This window comes from Pipistrellus hanaki (assembly GCF_964339955.1).
Source record: "Pipistrellus hanaki genome assembly, chromosome: 4".
NCBI lineage: Eukaryota > Metazoa > Chordata > Mammalia > Chiroptera > Vespertilionidae > Pipistrellus > Pipistrellus hanaki.
In genome coordinates this window covers 7959975-7979002 of record NC_140506.1, presented here as the reverse complement: position 1 = coordinate 7979002, position 19028 = coordinate 7959975, and the positions used below count along the sequence as shown (strand labels likewise).

The window sequence follows — 19028 nt, the reverse complement described above, 5'->3', positions numbered from 1 at the left end:
CTCGTTAATGGCTTTAAACAATTACTCTCCTCCCATTAAACAGATGAGAGCACTGAGGCCAGAGAGTGTAAAAAACTACCAAGCCTGGTGCTGCCAATGCTGTCAGCGCTTTGCTGACAATGACACCTTAACCATTTCTGTGCACACGGGTATGCCTTTGCCCCCAGCACCCGGCACCAGGTCTCTGCTGGTTGTTCTGGGGCCTCTGGAGCCACCTGAACCTGCACTTGAAGAACGGAGAGGGTCTAGGAACTTGCATCCTCCTGGTGTCAGGCCTGATCTGGACAACTTGAAACACTGCTTCTAAAGTCACTGAGAGAGATACCCGCCCCCTGCCACCCAGCCCAACTGACACAACTGGATAGCCCATCCTTGCTTGGTGTCTCCACTCATCTCACTTCCCTACTCCCAGGTCAGTTTTTACCTGGAACACTTCCAAATAATTTACTTTCATTTGGAGCCTTGTCTCAGCATCTGGTTTCTGGGGGAACTCAACTTAAAAAATAGCAGAGCTAGGACTCAAACACAACTTTTACAAGTCCAAGACTGATGCTCTTGACTGCTCTAAAAAATATTTTTTATTTATTCCAGAGAGGAAGGGAGAAGAATAGAGATATAGAAGCATCAATGATGAGAGAGAATCATTGGTTGGCTGCCTCTTGCATGCTCCCTCCTGGGGATTGAGCCCATAACCTGGGCATGTGCCCTTGATGGGAATCAAACCTGGGACCTTTCAGTCCACAAGCTGACGCTTTATTCACTGAGCCAAACCAGGTAGGGTTTGACTGCTTTTCCTGATTGTGGCAGAGGAGAAGGAAACAGGAATTGAATATGGCCGGTACAGAGACTTGCTTACTGGCCTACACCCCACTCATCTCTGTGGGTTCTCTAAGCACCAGCCAAGGCCACCTGACCAGCTTCTCCTCCCCTCCATGGTTCTTCCGTGGCTCTCTATGTCTTCTCAGTCTAAGCTACTGGATGCTCCAAGGAAGTGATAGCTATGGGCAGGGTCACAGCAGCAGGGGACATCATGCATAACCAAGTCCAATGCAGAGCTAACTGAGCTCCTGGCCACAAACTGCAGAAACCAATCAGTAATCTACACAGACATTACTGAATGCCAAGTATGGGCTCAGCGGTGGCCACAGTCTCCTTGCTTCATCGTTGTCTTCCAAATTCTTTATTAAGGTGTTAGCTGACCCACTCTCAACCAACATATTGAAGAAATCACCCCAAAAATTCAACATGGAATAGTTTCATTTTAGATACAGCTCATGCTCATGAAAGTGCTTAAAATCCTTCTATTTTTGTCTTTAATATCTTCCCATTTTCTCCTTAAAATAAGTTTTTACACCTCAGAATATAGGTATTTAGCACTCACCCAATGAAATAAGATGGAGGGGTTACAGTGGGGAGTAGCCATCCTTTTTTACTTTCACACTCACAATTGTTCTATAAACGTGAACTTGACATGCACATATGGCCAGGAGACAGAGGCACAGAAGTTCATCTAGCTCCTTCCATTCCTCGACAAGAGCTTTTCAGGAAGCCAGGCTTAGACATAGCTGCACAGGGAACCGAGACCTGGTCAACCGTGCTTATGAGGTTCAGAGTGAACGCCCACGGGGTGGTGCTGGCATGCTCAGAGGGGAAGTCAGGTACAGTTATATAACGCGTGCAAACCTAGCCAGGGGTGTCTGAGCATGGCACATTGAGTGCTTCGTTGCATTGCATTCCCCGAAAGCTGATCTGGCCAAACAGGGCCGAGACACTAGGCATCTCTCTGTTGCCTTACAGTCATCACAACACATCTTTCATCAGCTGCTGTTCTGAAAAGCTTGGTGCCTCTTGCTCCAACCAAGGAAGCAGCTGGGTCAGTGGCTGGGTATAGGAGGAGATGTCCTAAATGTTAGGCATCTAAAAAATGTTCCTTCCTAAAAAATGACCTCTCATTTTTAGAGAAGCCGAAGGTCCCCAAAATACAGCATGGTAATATCACCAATTCAATCCACACCAATGTGAACCTATTAATACATACACATGGCAATGGCTATTAGAGGCCAAATATCCTACTCAATATTATTTCTTACACAAATTTGCAGTATTCTACTGGAAGATTAGGGGACACACAAAATACCAGTGTTTCTCATATTCAGTTATTAATAAATTAAGGATTATATAAATGTAACTTGGGTTCTTAATTTTGAGAGTTTCATACTTTAAGATGGGCTCTCATTGGAAAATTGGAAAGACCTGCTATTCAAGGAATGGGGCTGGGAAATGGAATCAGCTCTTCATGTAATTCCTAATCAGGGCCTTTCATAATCTCAAGCTCAATGTCCAAAGGGGCAGAGAAAACTTGGATTTGAAATCGACAGGCCTCATGATACTTATGTCTGTCAATATTTGAGGAAATTTAATCAGGTACGTGGGGCACAGATAAAGGTGCTGCTGCTGGGGAGGGGGGAGGAGGGAAGGTAGTGGTGCTGGGTGACTGGTTCATTCAGCGCAGGATGATGGCCTGTGGCTGGTGCACAGGGTACAGAGTTCAGTCACCTGGGCAAAGGTTGACAAAACTTAGGCTGGGCATCAGGCTCCCTGGCATTGGTGGGGATGGCAAAGTTCTGGCCCTGGTGGCACCTGAAGCACACAGGAGGGAAATAAGATCATTCCCTCGAAAGGAAAAGTCCATTAATCAGGGCTGAGGGTAGGACACAGGGATGCGTGGGGCTTCTTGGAGGGCACTGGTCCCGGATTCTACCAATGTACAGCAATTTCCAGAGTCCCCCCCACCCCCTCACCCCCCTCCCGCCACCCCCATGGAAAGGGATGCTAATTCAACCCAGCCCTGCTCTAAGACTAGAGATAGAGAACATCAGGGACAGTTGTGGAGTATGACTAGGAAGGTTAGGTCAGGGTGTAGATGCTGGTTCATTCATTCACTTAATAAATCAATAAGGATCTACTCTATATGACAGAATGCTAGAGGATATGGATGCAGGGATGCAGAAAAATCCTCATGGCCTAAGTCATATCAGAGCCACACTGCAGCAGTGAGCAACGGCTGTGGGACCCGGGCTAGGTGCAGGTGGGTGTTCTAGTGTGTAAAATAAGGGTGCGTGGGTTCTATGCTGTCATCAGACTCAGTACGTTTCCTCTTCCACAGAGCTGTTGCGTGCAAGAACCACCTCACTGCTAATCGGCTGAGCTGTGCTCCAGGACTTCACTGCATTAAAAGTGAGTCATTGCTGATATTAAGAACATCAACTAAAAATGTGGAAACCTAGCATTGGACGGAGTAGGAAAGCTGACAGTTCCTGAAGTCAACATCCAAGGGAATTGGACTCCAAGCATCGGTGATGTGTCTCCTCAACATCTGTCTGCGATCATCTATTTTTCACCACCATGGTCACACTTACATCATCTCTCTCCTGACCTATTACACCCATCTTCCTCTACATCCATCTCCTTCAAATTCACTTTCAATTACCAGTGTGAGTTCCGAAGTGAAAATTAAACAGTATTGGTATCCTGCTTAAAACTCTTCCATACTTTAAGAGGACCAAAATCAATTTTTTTGGGGTCTTTCTTCTCTTCTACAGACCATGAGCCTCTTAAAGGAAAACACAAATATAAAATTCCCCCTTGAATCCATTACAGTGCTCAGTAAGAACGCGCTGAAAGAGTGTTCTGTGTTATTATCTCCAAAGATCTAAGCTCATATCTTCCATTGGCACCAGATAGATAAGACCAGAAGCTCCAAACCCTGGCCTGCTATGGCCTGCTGAGTCCGATGTCAAATCTGTTTTTGATACCAGGAGGACCAGGTGATGCGGGGTTGCTGATGTGCATGGACTCAGGCCCTGGCACTGGAAGACACTGTAAGATTGCCCCTGGCCTCATGGCGACAGGAGAGATGGCAGTATCTAAAACTCTGTGGTGTCTCCGTCACGTCTGCTGAATGGGAAGCCTTGGATTGTTTGCTCCTCCTTGAAAATACTTAATAGGCACACTCTTTACTGTCTCCCATCTACAGCCACGGCTCTCATACCTGCTGAAAATAGATCCTGTATGTCTTGGCAGCCGCTCAGGGCTCTGCGAGCTGCAACTGTAATGGGGCAGGGTTTATTTAGAAAAATAGATGTTCCTTCTATAAAGCCATTATTTCCGATCTGAGAACAGAAGTGTCCCTTCTTCCATACAAGTGCTGTGTCAGTGTGCATAGGTTTATGGAAATTGTCCAAAGGCATACAGAGTACATTGTTTTGGGGATCCTGGTTTCTTCAGGACATGGCATTTCACTCCTAGCATATGGTTCTTATCTTGAGAGGAATAGAACAATGAAGAACCTTTAAATCTTTAGAGTGATAAGATAATAATTATGTGCTATGCCTGCAAGCCACAACTAATATATCCATATAATAAAACCCTAATATGCAAATCAGCCCAACAGTGGAACAACTGGTCACTATGACATGCACTGACCACCAGGGGGCAGATGCTCAACGCAGGAGCTGCCCCCTGTTGACCAGTGCGCCCCCACAGGGGGAGTACAGGTTGGCCAGAAGCCAGGCTCATGGCTGGCGAGCACAGTGGTGGTGGTGGGAGCATCTCCTGCCTCCACAGCAGTGCTAAGGACCCCTCAGGGGAATGACAGGGTGCAGGTTGGGCTGAGGGATCCCCCCAGTGCACGAATATCGTGTACTGGGCCTCTAGTGTGTGTATATATATATATATATATATATAATTACATATTTAATATAATATTTTTATACAATGTACATACATACATATAATATATTATATGTAAATATTATATATGCTGTATATAAATATTACACACATACACACAAATGTTCTATTATGAGTTTATCACTTTTGGCTGGCCTACAATTCTTGAGAAAAACCATGACTTGCAGGATGTGGCATATATTACTTCTCTTCCTCTCCAAAATACTAGCCATGGTGAAGGCCCAGTAAGTCTTATCTTCTCCACAAAGCTTTTACCACCTGCAGGCCTTCTGTAATTTAACTCAAATCTATTGACCAAAGTTTACTTCCAAAGTGAATAGTTACAATTACTGTGCTCATGAACCACACACTCTGGCCAAATTAATCCCATTCCTTCCACAAAGTAGAGGCTCAAAACGTATCTTTGATACTGAATGAGTGAACTGGAACCATGCATTGCCTGGAGCAGCGCCCTGTCCAGAGTAGAAACCTGTTCTCTGTGCCACCTCATGTCGATTCCTGTGCACGCCTATTTATGCTGCTCCCTTATCACACCAGCTTCTCCTATATTCCAGCTTCTGTGAAGTTCTCTCTACTATGCTACAGTCAGAAGTGACCTCCCTTTCCTCACTCGTAAAGACTGCAGTATGGGCTACTATTTCCATAGTTAATCAACGTTGTTTCCTACTGTAATTTTTAAAAATATGTATTTTTATTGATTTCAGAGAGGAAGGAAGAGGGAGAGACAGAAACAACAATGATGAGAGAGAATCTTTGACTGGCTGCCTCTTGCATGCCCCTTACTGGGAATCAAGCCCACAACCCGGGCATGTGGCCTGACCAGGAATCAAACCGTAATCTCCTGGTTCATAGGTCAATACTCAACCACTGAGCCACACTGGCAGGGCCCTACCATAATTCTTTGTGTATATCCTGATCTCTTAACTCATGGTAAGTTCCTTGAGGGGTGAATCACTGTATTCCTCAGAGCCCTAAGTGCAATCTTTGAAAACAGAAAGCTCTGAAAAAATATTTGTACATTGAATTTGTTGAATTAACTAGTCTGGTCCACCTTGATTCTTTTTCAGAGCCATTAGTATCCTTCACACCATCTAGACATTCAAGCTCTACAGTCTCTCATTAATTTCTAGGAGTTCCTCACATCCCAACTAGACCGAACTTTTCAGGCAGGCCAGCTCCCGCCTTAGGTTGCTGAGGTGGGAGCATCCAGCAAAGAGGACACTCAGGGGTGGGCTAACTGAAATAAGAGAAAGAAGACTCGTTTATAACAGGCACTCCTCGGAAGAAAATTCCCGTCCATCAAATCTGTAAACACATTCCTCACTAAACTCAGAAGGGGCAGCTCTGAAGCGGACCGTTGACAGTTCAACCCGGTGAAGGCCCCTGGAAATTAGGTGTTGCTGGTCACTCCTGATCCTATAATAAGAAATCTCCCTGAGACTGTAACCTGCCGTGAGGAGCAGGTGGAGAGACTAATGTGCAGGATGAAAGACGAGGGAGCATCTATTGCAACACGAGCGAAGACAATGGTGGCAGTGTTTGGTGTTTAGTTCTTGTTAAATCTGCCATAGGGCAATTAGACTTAATAAAAAAGCCTCTCAGGGCCAGTATATCTCTAATTGCTCATCTGCCCAGGCACGAAAATCCCTGCTCAACACTTCAGGTGCCAGCCTTCCCCGGGCACACACATCTGTCATCTCCTCTCAGCTCCCCGGGTGCCTTTCTCCAGGGGCCTGCTCCCCAGATCCCTCCCCCTGCAGAGCGCACCTCTGACTGACCAAACGGAATCCACATGAATGGGTGGCGAACTACACCAGAGTTTGTTTTGTTTTGCTTTTTCCATTCTCACCTGTATTTTTAGTCTACCTTGCCCAATGGGAGAGGAAGTAAAAATAAAATGATTTGGCTGCAATCCGGCCCTGGCAGAAAAAGAAACACGTGGCCCAGGGATGTTATCAGACATCAAATCCTCGTCCTGTCATGTGATCGCTTTGGATAAATCCATCAGGTAAATGGCCAGGACGGCACACTCATGCTCAAACACGCCTCTCCACACTTCCCTACAGAAACATCAGGCACCATCCCTGACAATCCCCAGGCTGTTTTAAGGAAGAATTCTGGAGTAGCCAGCCACACACTTCAAAGGGATTTTGGTTAGCCCACTGAAAGGGAAAAAAAAGGGGCAGGAAGAAAGCTGTTCCTCTGCTACATTCCTTCCAGTGTGCAAGCGCTGGCTGGCTGCTGGATTGGTGTTTACTACCGAGCATTGCATTTTCTCGTGCCCTGCTCCTCCCAGACACACATACACAAAGCAAACCTATAACCACCAGAGAGCAAAACCAAAGGGCACACAGGGAGCCAGCTAATGGGGCTGTTTTCTCCACTTTCCCCGCGAAGCCAAAGGTTTATGTCCGAGCTAAAATGTCAAAGCCGCTGAGAGTGAGGCTCTTTGCAGATGTTCTAGGTCTAACGTGTAACTTGAGTTCATCGTTCAGCTGGGGATACATTTTGAAAGATCCATCGTTAGAGATTTCATGTGCCATGCTTTCCATTTCACGGGTTTTTAAAATGCCCCAAGCCCTGCCCAGCGGCGTGAAAGTCACCTTAACGAAGCAAGTTGGGAGCAGAGCGCTGTGACTGTGGGACGGCGAGCAGCCCGGCTGCAAGGCCTTGGCTCGGGACCAGGGTCTAAAGCCGGCCCTGGGAAAAGCTGCTGAGCCGTGGCCTGCGATCCCTCCATGTCCGACTTGCACAATGTTGACATTATGACACCAGAGAGACCCAAAACTATTTCAAACAATTATGACTGCTTTTCTATAAATATTTCTCCATTGCTTTCAGAGATAAAGGCACATAGTTTACCGTGCTTGTGCTCTTAGTTACCCTGGTCACCCTCAGCAGCTCACTACTACGGATTTATTTTGGGCTCAAAGGTCAGGGAGGACTTCTGAGGGCACCACCTCTGCTCTGGAACTCTCGTTCCCAACATGAGCTGCCCGGTGAGCAGAGGGGCTCAGCTACTCTGAAAGCAGCCACTGCATGTGGCGTCACAGCCTGGGAGACAGATGGCTTATTCCCTCTGCAGAAGCCCAAGCCGGGAAAACAGCAAGTACATGACAATCTCTGAAGTTCCCCACCTCCTTCTGAGCACAGCTTTCTTTCTGGACAGAAAAATACTTCTTTCTTCCTTCCATTACCTTTTCTTGGTCCAGTTATTTCTGCATCGAGACACATGTTTGCATAGATTGACTTTTCCACCAGGAAACGGGAAAAACAGGAAGAACTGCATGGATGGCCCAGCAGGCCTGGGACTTCTGAGTGTCTTATTCACTATTTCAGGTGTCTCTTCCTTCAAACACAGCCAGATGGTCACCACTCAGAGAGTAAGAGGCAACATCTATTTGAAACCTGCAATTTCCACCCTCAGAGAACATGACTAAGAGGCCTTACTTCTGAGCTCTGCAAATAGACGATGGTACCCTTAATCACACAGGAGCTAAGTGATCCGTAGGCTAATAACCACTCAGGGTAATTTCAGTGTCTTTCCCAGAGCCCAAGGACCAAGAGACCTGGTTTGCCTTCACATAAATGCCCGCAGCATGATTTGGGGCACTTATTTTTGATGCGAAAACACCAGATGCCAAAGCTGGCTGCTGCGTTTCCTGCAAAACATCTACAGAAAAGCCCTCCAAGTTCATGATTCCGAAGACACGTTTCCTGTTTGCCGCTACTTAACAGGCAACATGCTTTGATGACATCATCCCAAGAACTTAGATTTAACAAATAAAGTTCACCGTTATTTCAAAACACTGCAGGTGGGAACAGGGAAGCAGAACTCACCTTCACTCCCCGAAAAAGCATCACTTGAGCCAGCCACTGCCAAGGTCAACAGCAGCTTCCAGAGATCCATACCTGTAGGACCTGCAATCACACAAAAAAAGCAGAAGATGAAGCCGACGCCGTGCAGACCATAATCTCTAAATGCCATTTAAAGGCTGTGGAAAACACATGTGAGCTGACGTGCATGGCAGTTCTAGAGCAAAACCCTAGTCATCTCTCAGGGTCCCTGAGTCTCACAGTGTCATACTTTTCCTGGGAGCCAACAGCAGGTTGTAATCAAGTTTCCTTCCAGTGGGTGCTGCCCTCAGGAATCACACGGACCCTAGAGATCTTCATATCCCCGCCGGCAGAAACAGAACCACCCCACGCATTGCTCTTATAATGGGGCCAGTGTGGTTCGCTTTAATAGAACCAGGAAATATAAAAACCTTTCATCGGTGTCACCAAGCACAGGGCCATAAAACGAATAGTAAAACAACCTACTGCAATCGTAATAAAAGTTCGCTAGTGTGTTTCCCAGTGAACAAAAGAGCTCAATGAGCACTCACAATATCCAATCCCATGCTAACAAGCCATCCCACGGAGGCTTAGCTGGAGGGCGGCACAAAGGAGAGAAGAAAAGAAAACAGAAGCTGGGCGCTGCCTCTGGGCCTCCCCGGCATCCTCCAGGGGCTTAAGGAGTTTTGGGAGGAATAAGAACACCTCAGGCTCACAGAAGAAGGGTCCATTCATGCCTCTAGCCATTGGGAACCCCACGTGTGGCCACATCTTGACCCTCCAGTTTGATGATTGGCGGAGCAGATCACATGCCTGGCCGGCATCCACCTCTGCCCGGTGGAAATAAGCTTCTTTGGGGTAAACAAACAAGGTGTCCACTTCAAGACCTCTCAAGGGGCGAGTTTGGGCTGATTTAAAGTGAACTCAGCAGATTGCCATCTGGAGAGCTGTTGACAACTAACACCATTATCTCCCTGAAATCACAGAGGCACCTGATCACCACACGCAGAGCTCCATCAGGGACCCTACTGGCCTCATGCTTGTTACTGTGTCCTCTCATCAACAATGAAAGAGCCTTGCTCACTACCCCGCACCAGGCAGAAATGGTGAACAAGAACGTATTCATGGGTAATGGGATGGCTTGGTCCCCAGGAATGGCTGCATAATTCTGAATCTGTAAACAGTGTCTCAGGGTTTATACTTTCATTTTCAGTCAGTGGGTAACCCACCATTGTTTTTGTTCCATATGCTTTTTTTTCTTAAATATATATATTTTATTGATTGTATAGAGGAAAAGAGAGATAGAAACATCAATGATGAGAGAAAATCATTGATCAGCTGCCTCCTGCACGCCTCCTACTTGGAATCAAGCCTGCAACCTGGGCATGTGCCCTTGACTGGAATCGAACCTGGGACCCTTCAGTCTGCAGGCCGATGTTCTATCCACTGGGCAAAACTGGCTAGGGCTGTTCCATGTGCTTTTGTGCTCTTAAAAATTCTAAGAAACACATCTCTACATACACCGTCCAATACGGATGTGTGTGCCAACATGTATGAGGACCACTCATCGTCTGCCCTGGGGAGTCCTTCAGAGGACCAAGAGTGTATCTTAATTCTCCACCACTTCACCAGCGGTGAGATTTACAACATCCATGTTTTAAATTCCTAACCTGGAATGCTCAATGTCCTTGCTTCATCCCTGTCTACAGTGCCAATGGAACCTCTGAGCATCTCCCCGAGGAACCTCTGCTCCTCGGTGAATAGTTTGAAGCCTCAGCAGAAGTGAAGAAAAAGGCTAAAGACAGATATGTTCTAGGCTTTTCAGGCCATCCTGTTGGTAATGGGATGTTTCCTTTAAATGTTTATTGTTAAAGTATTCTTTTAAGTAGGGAATGCATTGAGGAGCTGCGCCCCGAAGAGGTGGTTTCAGCCCTCAGCCCTCATGCACTTGGTGGCAGGGAAAGAGCCGCCAAGGCACACCTACACCTCTCTTGATGTCCAGTTGCGGCAGAGATTTCCAATTCGCAGGCCAGTGTTTTGCTTCCTAAGAAGAAAAGAGGTGTGTGGTTCTCAGAAGGCTTCTTTCACTGGTTTGCAGGTCACCTCTCCAAACAACTCAAAGAGCTTGGCAGGTGCCAGACACCTGTGAATTTTGCTTCAGGTGAATGGTTGCTGACCCTCTCCCATGGCCTGCACATGAACTTCACTTCTCCCAGGGTGGGTTGCTGGCTCTCTCAGACTCTCTTCATTCTAGCATACATTTCTCCCTTGCCTTCAGGTAAACAGCTCCTGGTCCAGATATACTAATTATCAGAGGAATTCTGCTTGAGGTTGGAGCTTTTGGTAAAGATTTCGGGGCCTCAGAGCAGCAGGGGTCAAGGACCAGGGGAACAAAAAGATTTAGAGATTTCCTGCTCTTCCTTGGGTCCTGGCTGGTGCCTGGAAGACACACACCTCTCCTCTTGCCCTGCCCCTCCTCCCTTCTCCTGACATAAAAGCTGCCTGAATTCTGGGTTCTCTTAAAAGGGATTTGCAGAAGCTATAATGCATCCCTCCATCTTTTCCAGATGGCACCTTCTCCATCAATAAACCTTTCCCTACTTCAAACTCTGAATATTGGCCTTTGAAGCATCTGGCACGAGAACCTTGAGCCAGTAACAAACTGATGAGCACAATGCCTTTATGAGCCAAACATATCTCCATAGAAAACATTCTATCTCACAAAACAAATAGATCAGAATCCCCCAAAGCAAATTAAGCAGAAGTCTATTTTCATACTCCTACAGCAAAACAAGGGATATTTAAAAATGCCCTTCTCCTCCCAAACAGGAGGTGAGAACAGTTCACTGCCGCTGAGAGCATGGCACAGGGACCCAACTCTCACTCTCCAAGTAGGGTGGCAGCAGAGAAGATGAAGAATGAGGCTGGATTCTGTAGAAGCCGGGCTTCCTTAGAGACTAATGCTCTCTTCTCGCACTGTTGCTGGCTCAGGGTGTGGCAACTCCAAAGGCAGCCTGCTGCACTTCCCCAGTGAACTCTCCATCACACAACCAGGCCCATGGCAGGCATTCTGTTCGATTCCAGTGTAAGCTGACCTCTTCCACTGGGCAGGCTTCACATGGCAGCTTCGGTACGAGAGGACCCTTCTCTGGGTTCTAGGTGAGATGAAACGTCCCAGTGGAGGACAGAGTGCAACACACAGTGTGGAACTTTAAAGCAATCTACCAATGACCTGCCAGATGTGAGCTGGAGAAAGTCCCATGATTCCCCTCCCCTAGTACAACCATCCAAGTACAGGCAGGCATTGGCCAGAGGATTATACCAAATTGTACCTTAGTCTATTGGCTTTTTAAAGTTTGCAATATTTTTCTAGGGAAAAATCCCTCTCTAGATTTCTAATGATATCTATACATTCTGTGGCTATAACCTCATGGCAAGATTTGCATTTGCAGGGGGAAGACAAGCTTCTACTCTTGCATAAGGAAACACCATTCCCACTCTCAGAGCCCAAGGCATTTTGCCTATTCTCTCCCCTCCCTCAAGGGAGAGCCAGCTGAAAAGCAGTGAGATCCAGCTGGCATGAGTTTTAATCCTGTAGACTGCCCAGCAGAGGAGGCCTCCACATTAGTTAGGCCTACGTTATACTGACTTTTATTTCTTGGCTATAAAACAGACTATAAACACATGAGAAGAGTTGGAGATTAAACATAATATTTTTCCAACCTGTTATAACCAACTTCAAGCAAAGAAAACAATTGGTTCAATTCTCTTTAATTTAAAATTAGCATGTATTTGTCCAACAACGAGTGCCTGTTAGCACTGTGCAAAGCACAGCGAAGAAAACAAAAGCAATGCAAACCATGGTTCCTGACTTTGGGAGTTAGGCAAGCGAGGCACAGGAAACTGGGAAAAGAGGCATACCTACAAATGGAAGGTCAGAACTGGGGAAAATCGGCCGCTGACTTGATGGGTCTTAAAATTAGAACTAAATAGCAAATAAGATTATGATCGGTTAGAAAAAGTAAGAGGGGATGGGCGAACTTTTGTTATGGCAAAACAACAACAACAACAACAAAACAACAGTAACAACAAAGCTCAGACAGTGCAAATGTTGTGGGTGTGGGTCTGAGTTCTGACTAGTTCATGGTAGTGGTCTCAGGGAGCTGGTGATCTGGAGAAGAAGGTTCTGAATTATGAATAAAGGGGAACAAATTAGATTGCAACCCATATTAACCAGAAACTCTCTGGAAGTTTTGGTATGGGCAAATCATGTGCAAAAGTGAGTTTTCTCAGCAGAAATCTGCCTCTTATACCTTCTTAACTCAGTATCCCTGAGAAGTACTGACAAGATGTGGTAATGATTGGATGGATACACGAAGATGAGAGAGACACACCGACCACAATGACTGAGGATATATAGCATATGTGCGAGTGAAAGACGGTGCTATCGACAGAAATCAGGAATTTGAGATCTGAGCTGTTTCGAGGGAGGAGAAGATCACATGACTGTCTTGGATACTTGGTGTTTAAGGCAATTATAAGACTTGTGGAAATGTTGGAAATGTGGGAAGTTCAGGGTAGGAGAGCAAAGACTGGAAGAGAAGTTATTACTGGATGGCAATGAGGATCAGATGAACTTAATGTGAAGACAAAACACTTTCATGAAGAACCCTACATCACCCTTATTCATAGTATTTAAAAATAGGTTAGATCACATATGGAAGAATGTGCTCATTTCTGGTTTGTAATTTGGTACAGATGAAATGAACCACCACCCAAAACTACCTACACCTTCTGATTTGTATCAGGCTTTCAAAAGAAAAGTGGTCAAAAGCATCCCTAGAAGTATGATGTTAGTGTATTCATATATGGGGGGAATAAAATAATAGATTCAGTTGCTTGTAGTCCTGTTAAGGCAAAATACCAAAATGGCAGCTGAGTCAATCAGAAAGAATGTTTCCCCACATTTTTGTTTTATTGACCTAGCTACTGTGATACCAAAAATGCAAGAGCTGATGAAAAAATATCACCACAGAAGCGGAATTGTTATATTGCTACACCAAGACTCCAGGGAGGTGACCTAATAAATGTGTACTTTCTGATACTGGTGTTGATTGCTAATGAAACATTGCAAAATGGAATCTCGTTGACTGGTGAAGTTTTGATAAGAACTCAGTAGTAAAAAAGACAAGCTGACTCCAAAAAGGTATTGAAAACGCCCCATTCTAATTAGCAACAGGCATTTTTTTGGAACAGTTTGCATTTGAAATTCATTACCCACTTTTTTTGGTGGTAGCATTTGAGAACTGGTCAGATTAACGTACTTAGGTCTACTGATTTCCTTCCCATGAGTGAAGGAGTAAAAGTTCATAGATATTATCGATATAACTTCTTTGGCTGAGATTTCTCTTTTCTCATTATCCAGTAGGGAATACAGGATAAGAAGGCATTTTAAATGTGTGAGGGATAAGGAGGGAAAGTCTTTGGGTGTAGTATAAGTGTCTTTTTTACTAAAACAAACCATACATGGTATGTACCGATGCTGACCACTTCGATAACCATCAGTCAATCACGTGTGGCTATCAAGCACTTAAAATGTGGCTAATGCAACTGAGGAATTAAATAAGCTAAATTTTAATTAATTAAATATGTCAATTAAGTGTTTAATTAAGTTTATTTGAAACAGGTTGGATGTATGGATCTACTTTTTAAAAAATATATATATATTTTATTGATTTTTTACAGAGAGGAAGAGAGAGGGATAGAGAGCCAGAAACATTGATGAGAGAGAAACATCAATCAGCTGCCTCCTGCACCCCCCCCTTCCCCACTGGGAATGAGCCCACAACCAAGGTACATGCCATTGACCAGAATCGAACCTGGGACCCTTCAGTCCACAGGCCGAAGCTCTATCCACTGAGCCAAACCGATTTCAGCTGGATCTACTTTTTTCAGCTGTAGATTTTATAAAATATAAAAAGATATTAAGTATTTCTGATGAAAATTTAGCACTTAAATTGAGATGTGCTGTAGTGTAAAGTATACATGGATTTTGAAGGCTTGGAACAAAATGTTTGCTAAATATGTCAATAATGTCAACACTGAGTGTTAAAATCATATTTTGGATTTGGGGATAAATATTAAAAATTAATTCTTGTTTCTTTTCATTTAAAAAAATGATCAGTAGAAAATTTAAAGTTAATTTAAATTTAGAAATATATATCTTGCATTATATTTTATATTTCTATTTTACAACATTGATATATAATTTTAAAGTTTGTATGTTTGTGCTTGCATTCATAAATATTAAACTGTTACAGTGAGCATATTTGATTCTGTAAAAAAAAGAATAAATAAAAGTAATCTCTTATATAAAAGGCCCACGGCCCTCATGCCATAACGCCTTCACGACCAAATGATCAGTGGCTCTTGCGGTGGGGGTGGGGCACGAGCTAAGAGCAGTGGAGGGCGGGGCGGTCAGCTGAGGCAAGTGGAGGCTAGCTACTTGCACACAATTTTGTGCGTGCTGGGCCTCTAGTGACATATAAAATCATTATGATTAAGCAGTCCTTCCAAATGCAAAATGATGGGGACAGAAGAATCACTGAAGAGTTAGGTATGATTATATTTGTAGGACATTTTTGGGGATTGCCTTTGCTTACCTTCAGAAGTGTGACAATTCACACTGTATCTCTTTTTGAGTCATACAAAGTAGTGTACTGATAAATATTTAATAACTGTTCCTCTGGAGTAAAGGGCCATGATATGTAGCACTTGCCAATTTCTGTGGTGTAAACACCTCTACCAAGGCTGATTTTAAACTATCATGTCAGTGACTGCAGTCACTGAATGTGGAATCACAAGCCAGTACCAACTGCACCTGGCACACCACCAGTTGGGGAAGTAATGATGCTATCCATGCAGGTGATAGGTACAAAGATTTAGCAATCTGCTGACCGTGATGCGAGATACAAGTGCTTCTGAGTGAACCCTGGACACTTGGTTTCATTTGATGCCATCTGTTCCACTCTCAGTTGATCACATTTAGTGAATAATCATTCACAGATACTTCCCAGGTCTTTAGAAATTAACACCAGCCTCTACCGCAGATGCTATCCTTGATCCTCACTTACACACAGGGTAAGCTTAGGGGTAAAGAGCATGGGTGCTGGAGTCAGAGAGCTATGTTCAAATCCTGCCTTTTCCAAACCTCCTATTACTCATCTCGAATATGGGGATGATAATCATATTACCTTTTTCACAGGAACATCAGGAGGTGATGGAATGAGATGATTTATTCAAATCACTTAGTATGCTCTCTGCCTGAATTCAATAAATGGTAGCTATTTTGACTCTTTCTGATATTCGTCATGAATAGACTATGTTTTGTAATATGTCCAAGGAGTAGATTGAGAGTGGGGCCCCATTTATATATCATGAAATGGAAGCCTAAGGAGGTGGCAAAGGGGTCTGCAAATGTGTTCTTGGGTAGCCACGATATGTAAGTCTCCCTTCTTCAGCCAAGCATCATCACAGGATGGAAAAGGGAGGCTCAGCATAATGCAATGTGTGCATCCCCTAGGTCAGTGGTCAGCAAACTCATTAGTCAACAGAGCCAAATACCAACAGTACAATGATTGAAATTTCTTCTGAGAGCCAAATTTTTTAAACTTAAACTTCTAATGCCACTTCTTCAAAACAGACTCGCCCAGGCCGTGGTATTTTGTGGAAGAGCCATACTCAAGGGGCCAAAGAGCCGCATGTGGCTCAGAGCTGCAGTTTGCCGACCATGGCCCTAGGTTAAGGCAGGAATGCCACCCATTTTTGCTTAGGGTTACAGGCAATTACACTCCTTCGGAGGCCGAGTTGTGTGGGAAATAATCCAGAGGCTGATTTCCCCCCTAATCACTCTGTCAGCTACTGTAAGAGAAGTCTACGCTGTTGTGACTGGGCACAGATCATTTGTTTGTGAATCACAGATTTCTAGAGCTGCAAATTGGGTAGATGAATTTTCACCATGAGCAGCTTGGTGTGAAGCCTTCTCTAGCAATGTTCTCTCCTTGTGAGAACAGAGAAGACAGCCATGTTACAGGAACCTGGGTATACCTCTTCCTTTCTGGAGGAGTGAAAGAATGAGGGGCATTTCAGTGCTGGATGCTAGGTGCTGTTCCTATCTTGGGATGCAGAGGTATTGTGTTGGGAGCAGGCTATTCTCAGGGCATGGGCATCCTGTCTGAGTTCAGTAGGATGTGGCAGTTCACCACAGCAGTTATTCCTATGTATGATTGTCAAACCCACCCTGGTGCATCCCATGATTCACACACAATGCGGCGTGACTCTCACATGGAAGAGAACACCCATTACACAGGCACTTATTTGAACAGTATGTTCCTTTTCACATCTTACTTTCACACCGTTGCACCTACCTAGTCATTTTTTCCCCAAAACCAAATTTGAAAAGCAAACCTGTTATTGAATTTATGCTTTCATTCTCTCTTTCCAAAAGGCTCCTTTCTAAGTCTAATTTTTTTTTTATTACTGTGACAGATCTATAACATGAAGAATGTGCTTTAAACAAAGTTGAAGATATTAGAGGAGCTGCAAACTCTCAGAAGGGAATGGGCTTTGTTGAACCTAATTTAATAGGAAATAGACAAGCTGTGGAGGACATTTCATAGAGTGAAGTCTTCCCTTGTTGAGATGATAACCTGACAATGATTAGTACAGTAACTCATGGTATACCAGCAAGCCCAGATAAGTCAGAGCAAACACTGAGGAAAACTCTTCTTTCCTCTGGTCAGGTCCCAAATGGTGAAGTTCTCATGAGGTCGACAAGTTGGGAAACCAAGCATGAGGCAATGTGGTCTCCTGGGCAGGGCAGAGCGAGGGCAGTCAGCAGTCCTGTGCCATGGTGCCAGCCCAGCATCGCTGACCCGGTGACTCGGCAGTGATGTAAACGCCGTGAGCTTCAGCTCCCTCACCCACACCGTGACTCTCTGCTAAGCTAACTCCCGCGCTGTGCCATGCAATGAGAAGCGCCATTCACCGAGGACCTGTGTCCTGAGGCTGCCCGCTCCTGTCCTCTCTTCTCTCAGCCGGAGCACACCGAGGGCCGCGTCCCCTTACTGCTGGATCCCCCACGTCTAGCCCTGGGCCTGGCACAGAGTAGATGCCTCCCCAAATCTGCCCACGGGGAAGGGTGCAAGGTGCCTATTCGAGTGGTCGGCAAACAACGGCTCTCGAGTCACATGCGGCTCTTTGGCCCCTTGAGTGTGGCTCTTCCACAAAATACCAAGCGTGTGAGAAAGTCTCTTTTGAAGAAGTGGTGTTAGAAGAAGTTTAAGTTTTAAAAATTTGGGTCTCCAAAGAAATTTCAATCGTTCTGTTGATATTTAGCTCTGTTGACTAATGAGTTTGCCAACCACTGGCCTATTCCATGCAACTTTGACCCAGACCTGCAAGTTTAGAGGGACGCTGAGAGGCGAGGTGAACCCCACCGATAGAACGAACATTCCTGGGTAAGCATTAAAGCCAAACTTGTTGGGGCCCAACTTCCCTTCCCATATTTCTTCCTAAAGGCTGACCCAGGCTGAACAAACACCTGTGCGGGGTACCAGAGAGGCAGGGAAAAAGACAGAAAAGGAGAAAGAGTGAAGTCTGGATGTGCATTATGGACAGGAGCAGCCACCACAGGACATCCAGCGCTTAGGCCTGTCAAGTTCGGTGACAATTCACAAATGCTGACCTGGCAGCACTTCCCAGGAGCAGCACTGCTCAAGGGCTATACCCATGGTTGGCAAACTGTGGCTCGGGAGCCACATGCTCTTGAGTGTGGCTCTTCCACAAAATACCACAGCCTGGGCGAGTCTATTTTGAGGAAGTAGGCTTAGAAGAAGTTTAAGTTTAAAAAATTTGGCTCTCCAAAGATATTTCAATAGTTGTACTGTTGATATTTGGCTCTGTTGACTAAGGAGTTTGCTGATCACTGGGCTGTACTATCCATCTCCAGGCCTTAGGGCCTCCAAGAACACCTGGCCTGCTTTCGGTACATTACCTCAGAGCTATGACGTGTGTTATTTCCATGACACAGGGACACCCTCCACCTCTGTTAAGCCTATACGTATAAATAGAAAGAAATCTATTTGGCCAGACTGACTGGCTGCCAGATAGATGGCAAACACAGGGCAGATCACTGTCACGTCTTATAGGCAGGACGCTTATAACAACCGCTTCATTTTGTAAGATCATGGAGTGCAGTAGCTCGGATTTGCACCATGCATTGTGAATGGCATTCAAAATGCTCTCTAATACAGGGTGCATCACAGAAATATAATATGAGCCACCAGTGCCAGCCACAGGTGTGATTTTAGTTTCCTAGTAGCCACATTAAACAAGTAACAGGTGAAATGAATTTTAACATTATATCTTACTTGACCCAA

General features: G+C 45.0%; 1 protein-coding gene across 2 annotated transcripts in view; it reads right to left on the bottom strand.

Moving 5' to 3' along the window:
* GHR (growth hormone receptor) overlaps positions 1-19028 on the bottom strand; it is a 193070-nt gene that overhangs the window by 92654 nt on the left and 81388 nt on the right. For both annotated transcript variants that reach the window (XM_084881674.1, XM_084881673.1), the window contains exon 2: positions 8593-8673. In XM_084881674.1, the coding sequence (XP_084737800.1) occupies positions 8593-8662 (70 nt within the window). In that variant the 5' untranslated portion in view covers positions 8663-8673. The remainder of the gene's footprint in view (positions 1-8592; positions 8674-19028) is intronic.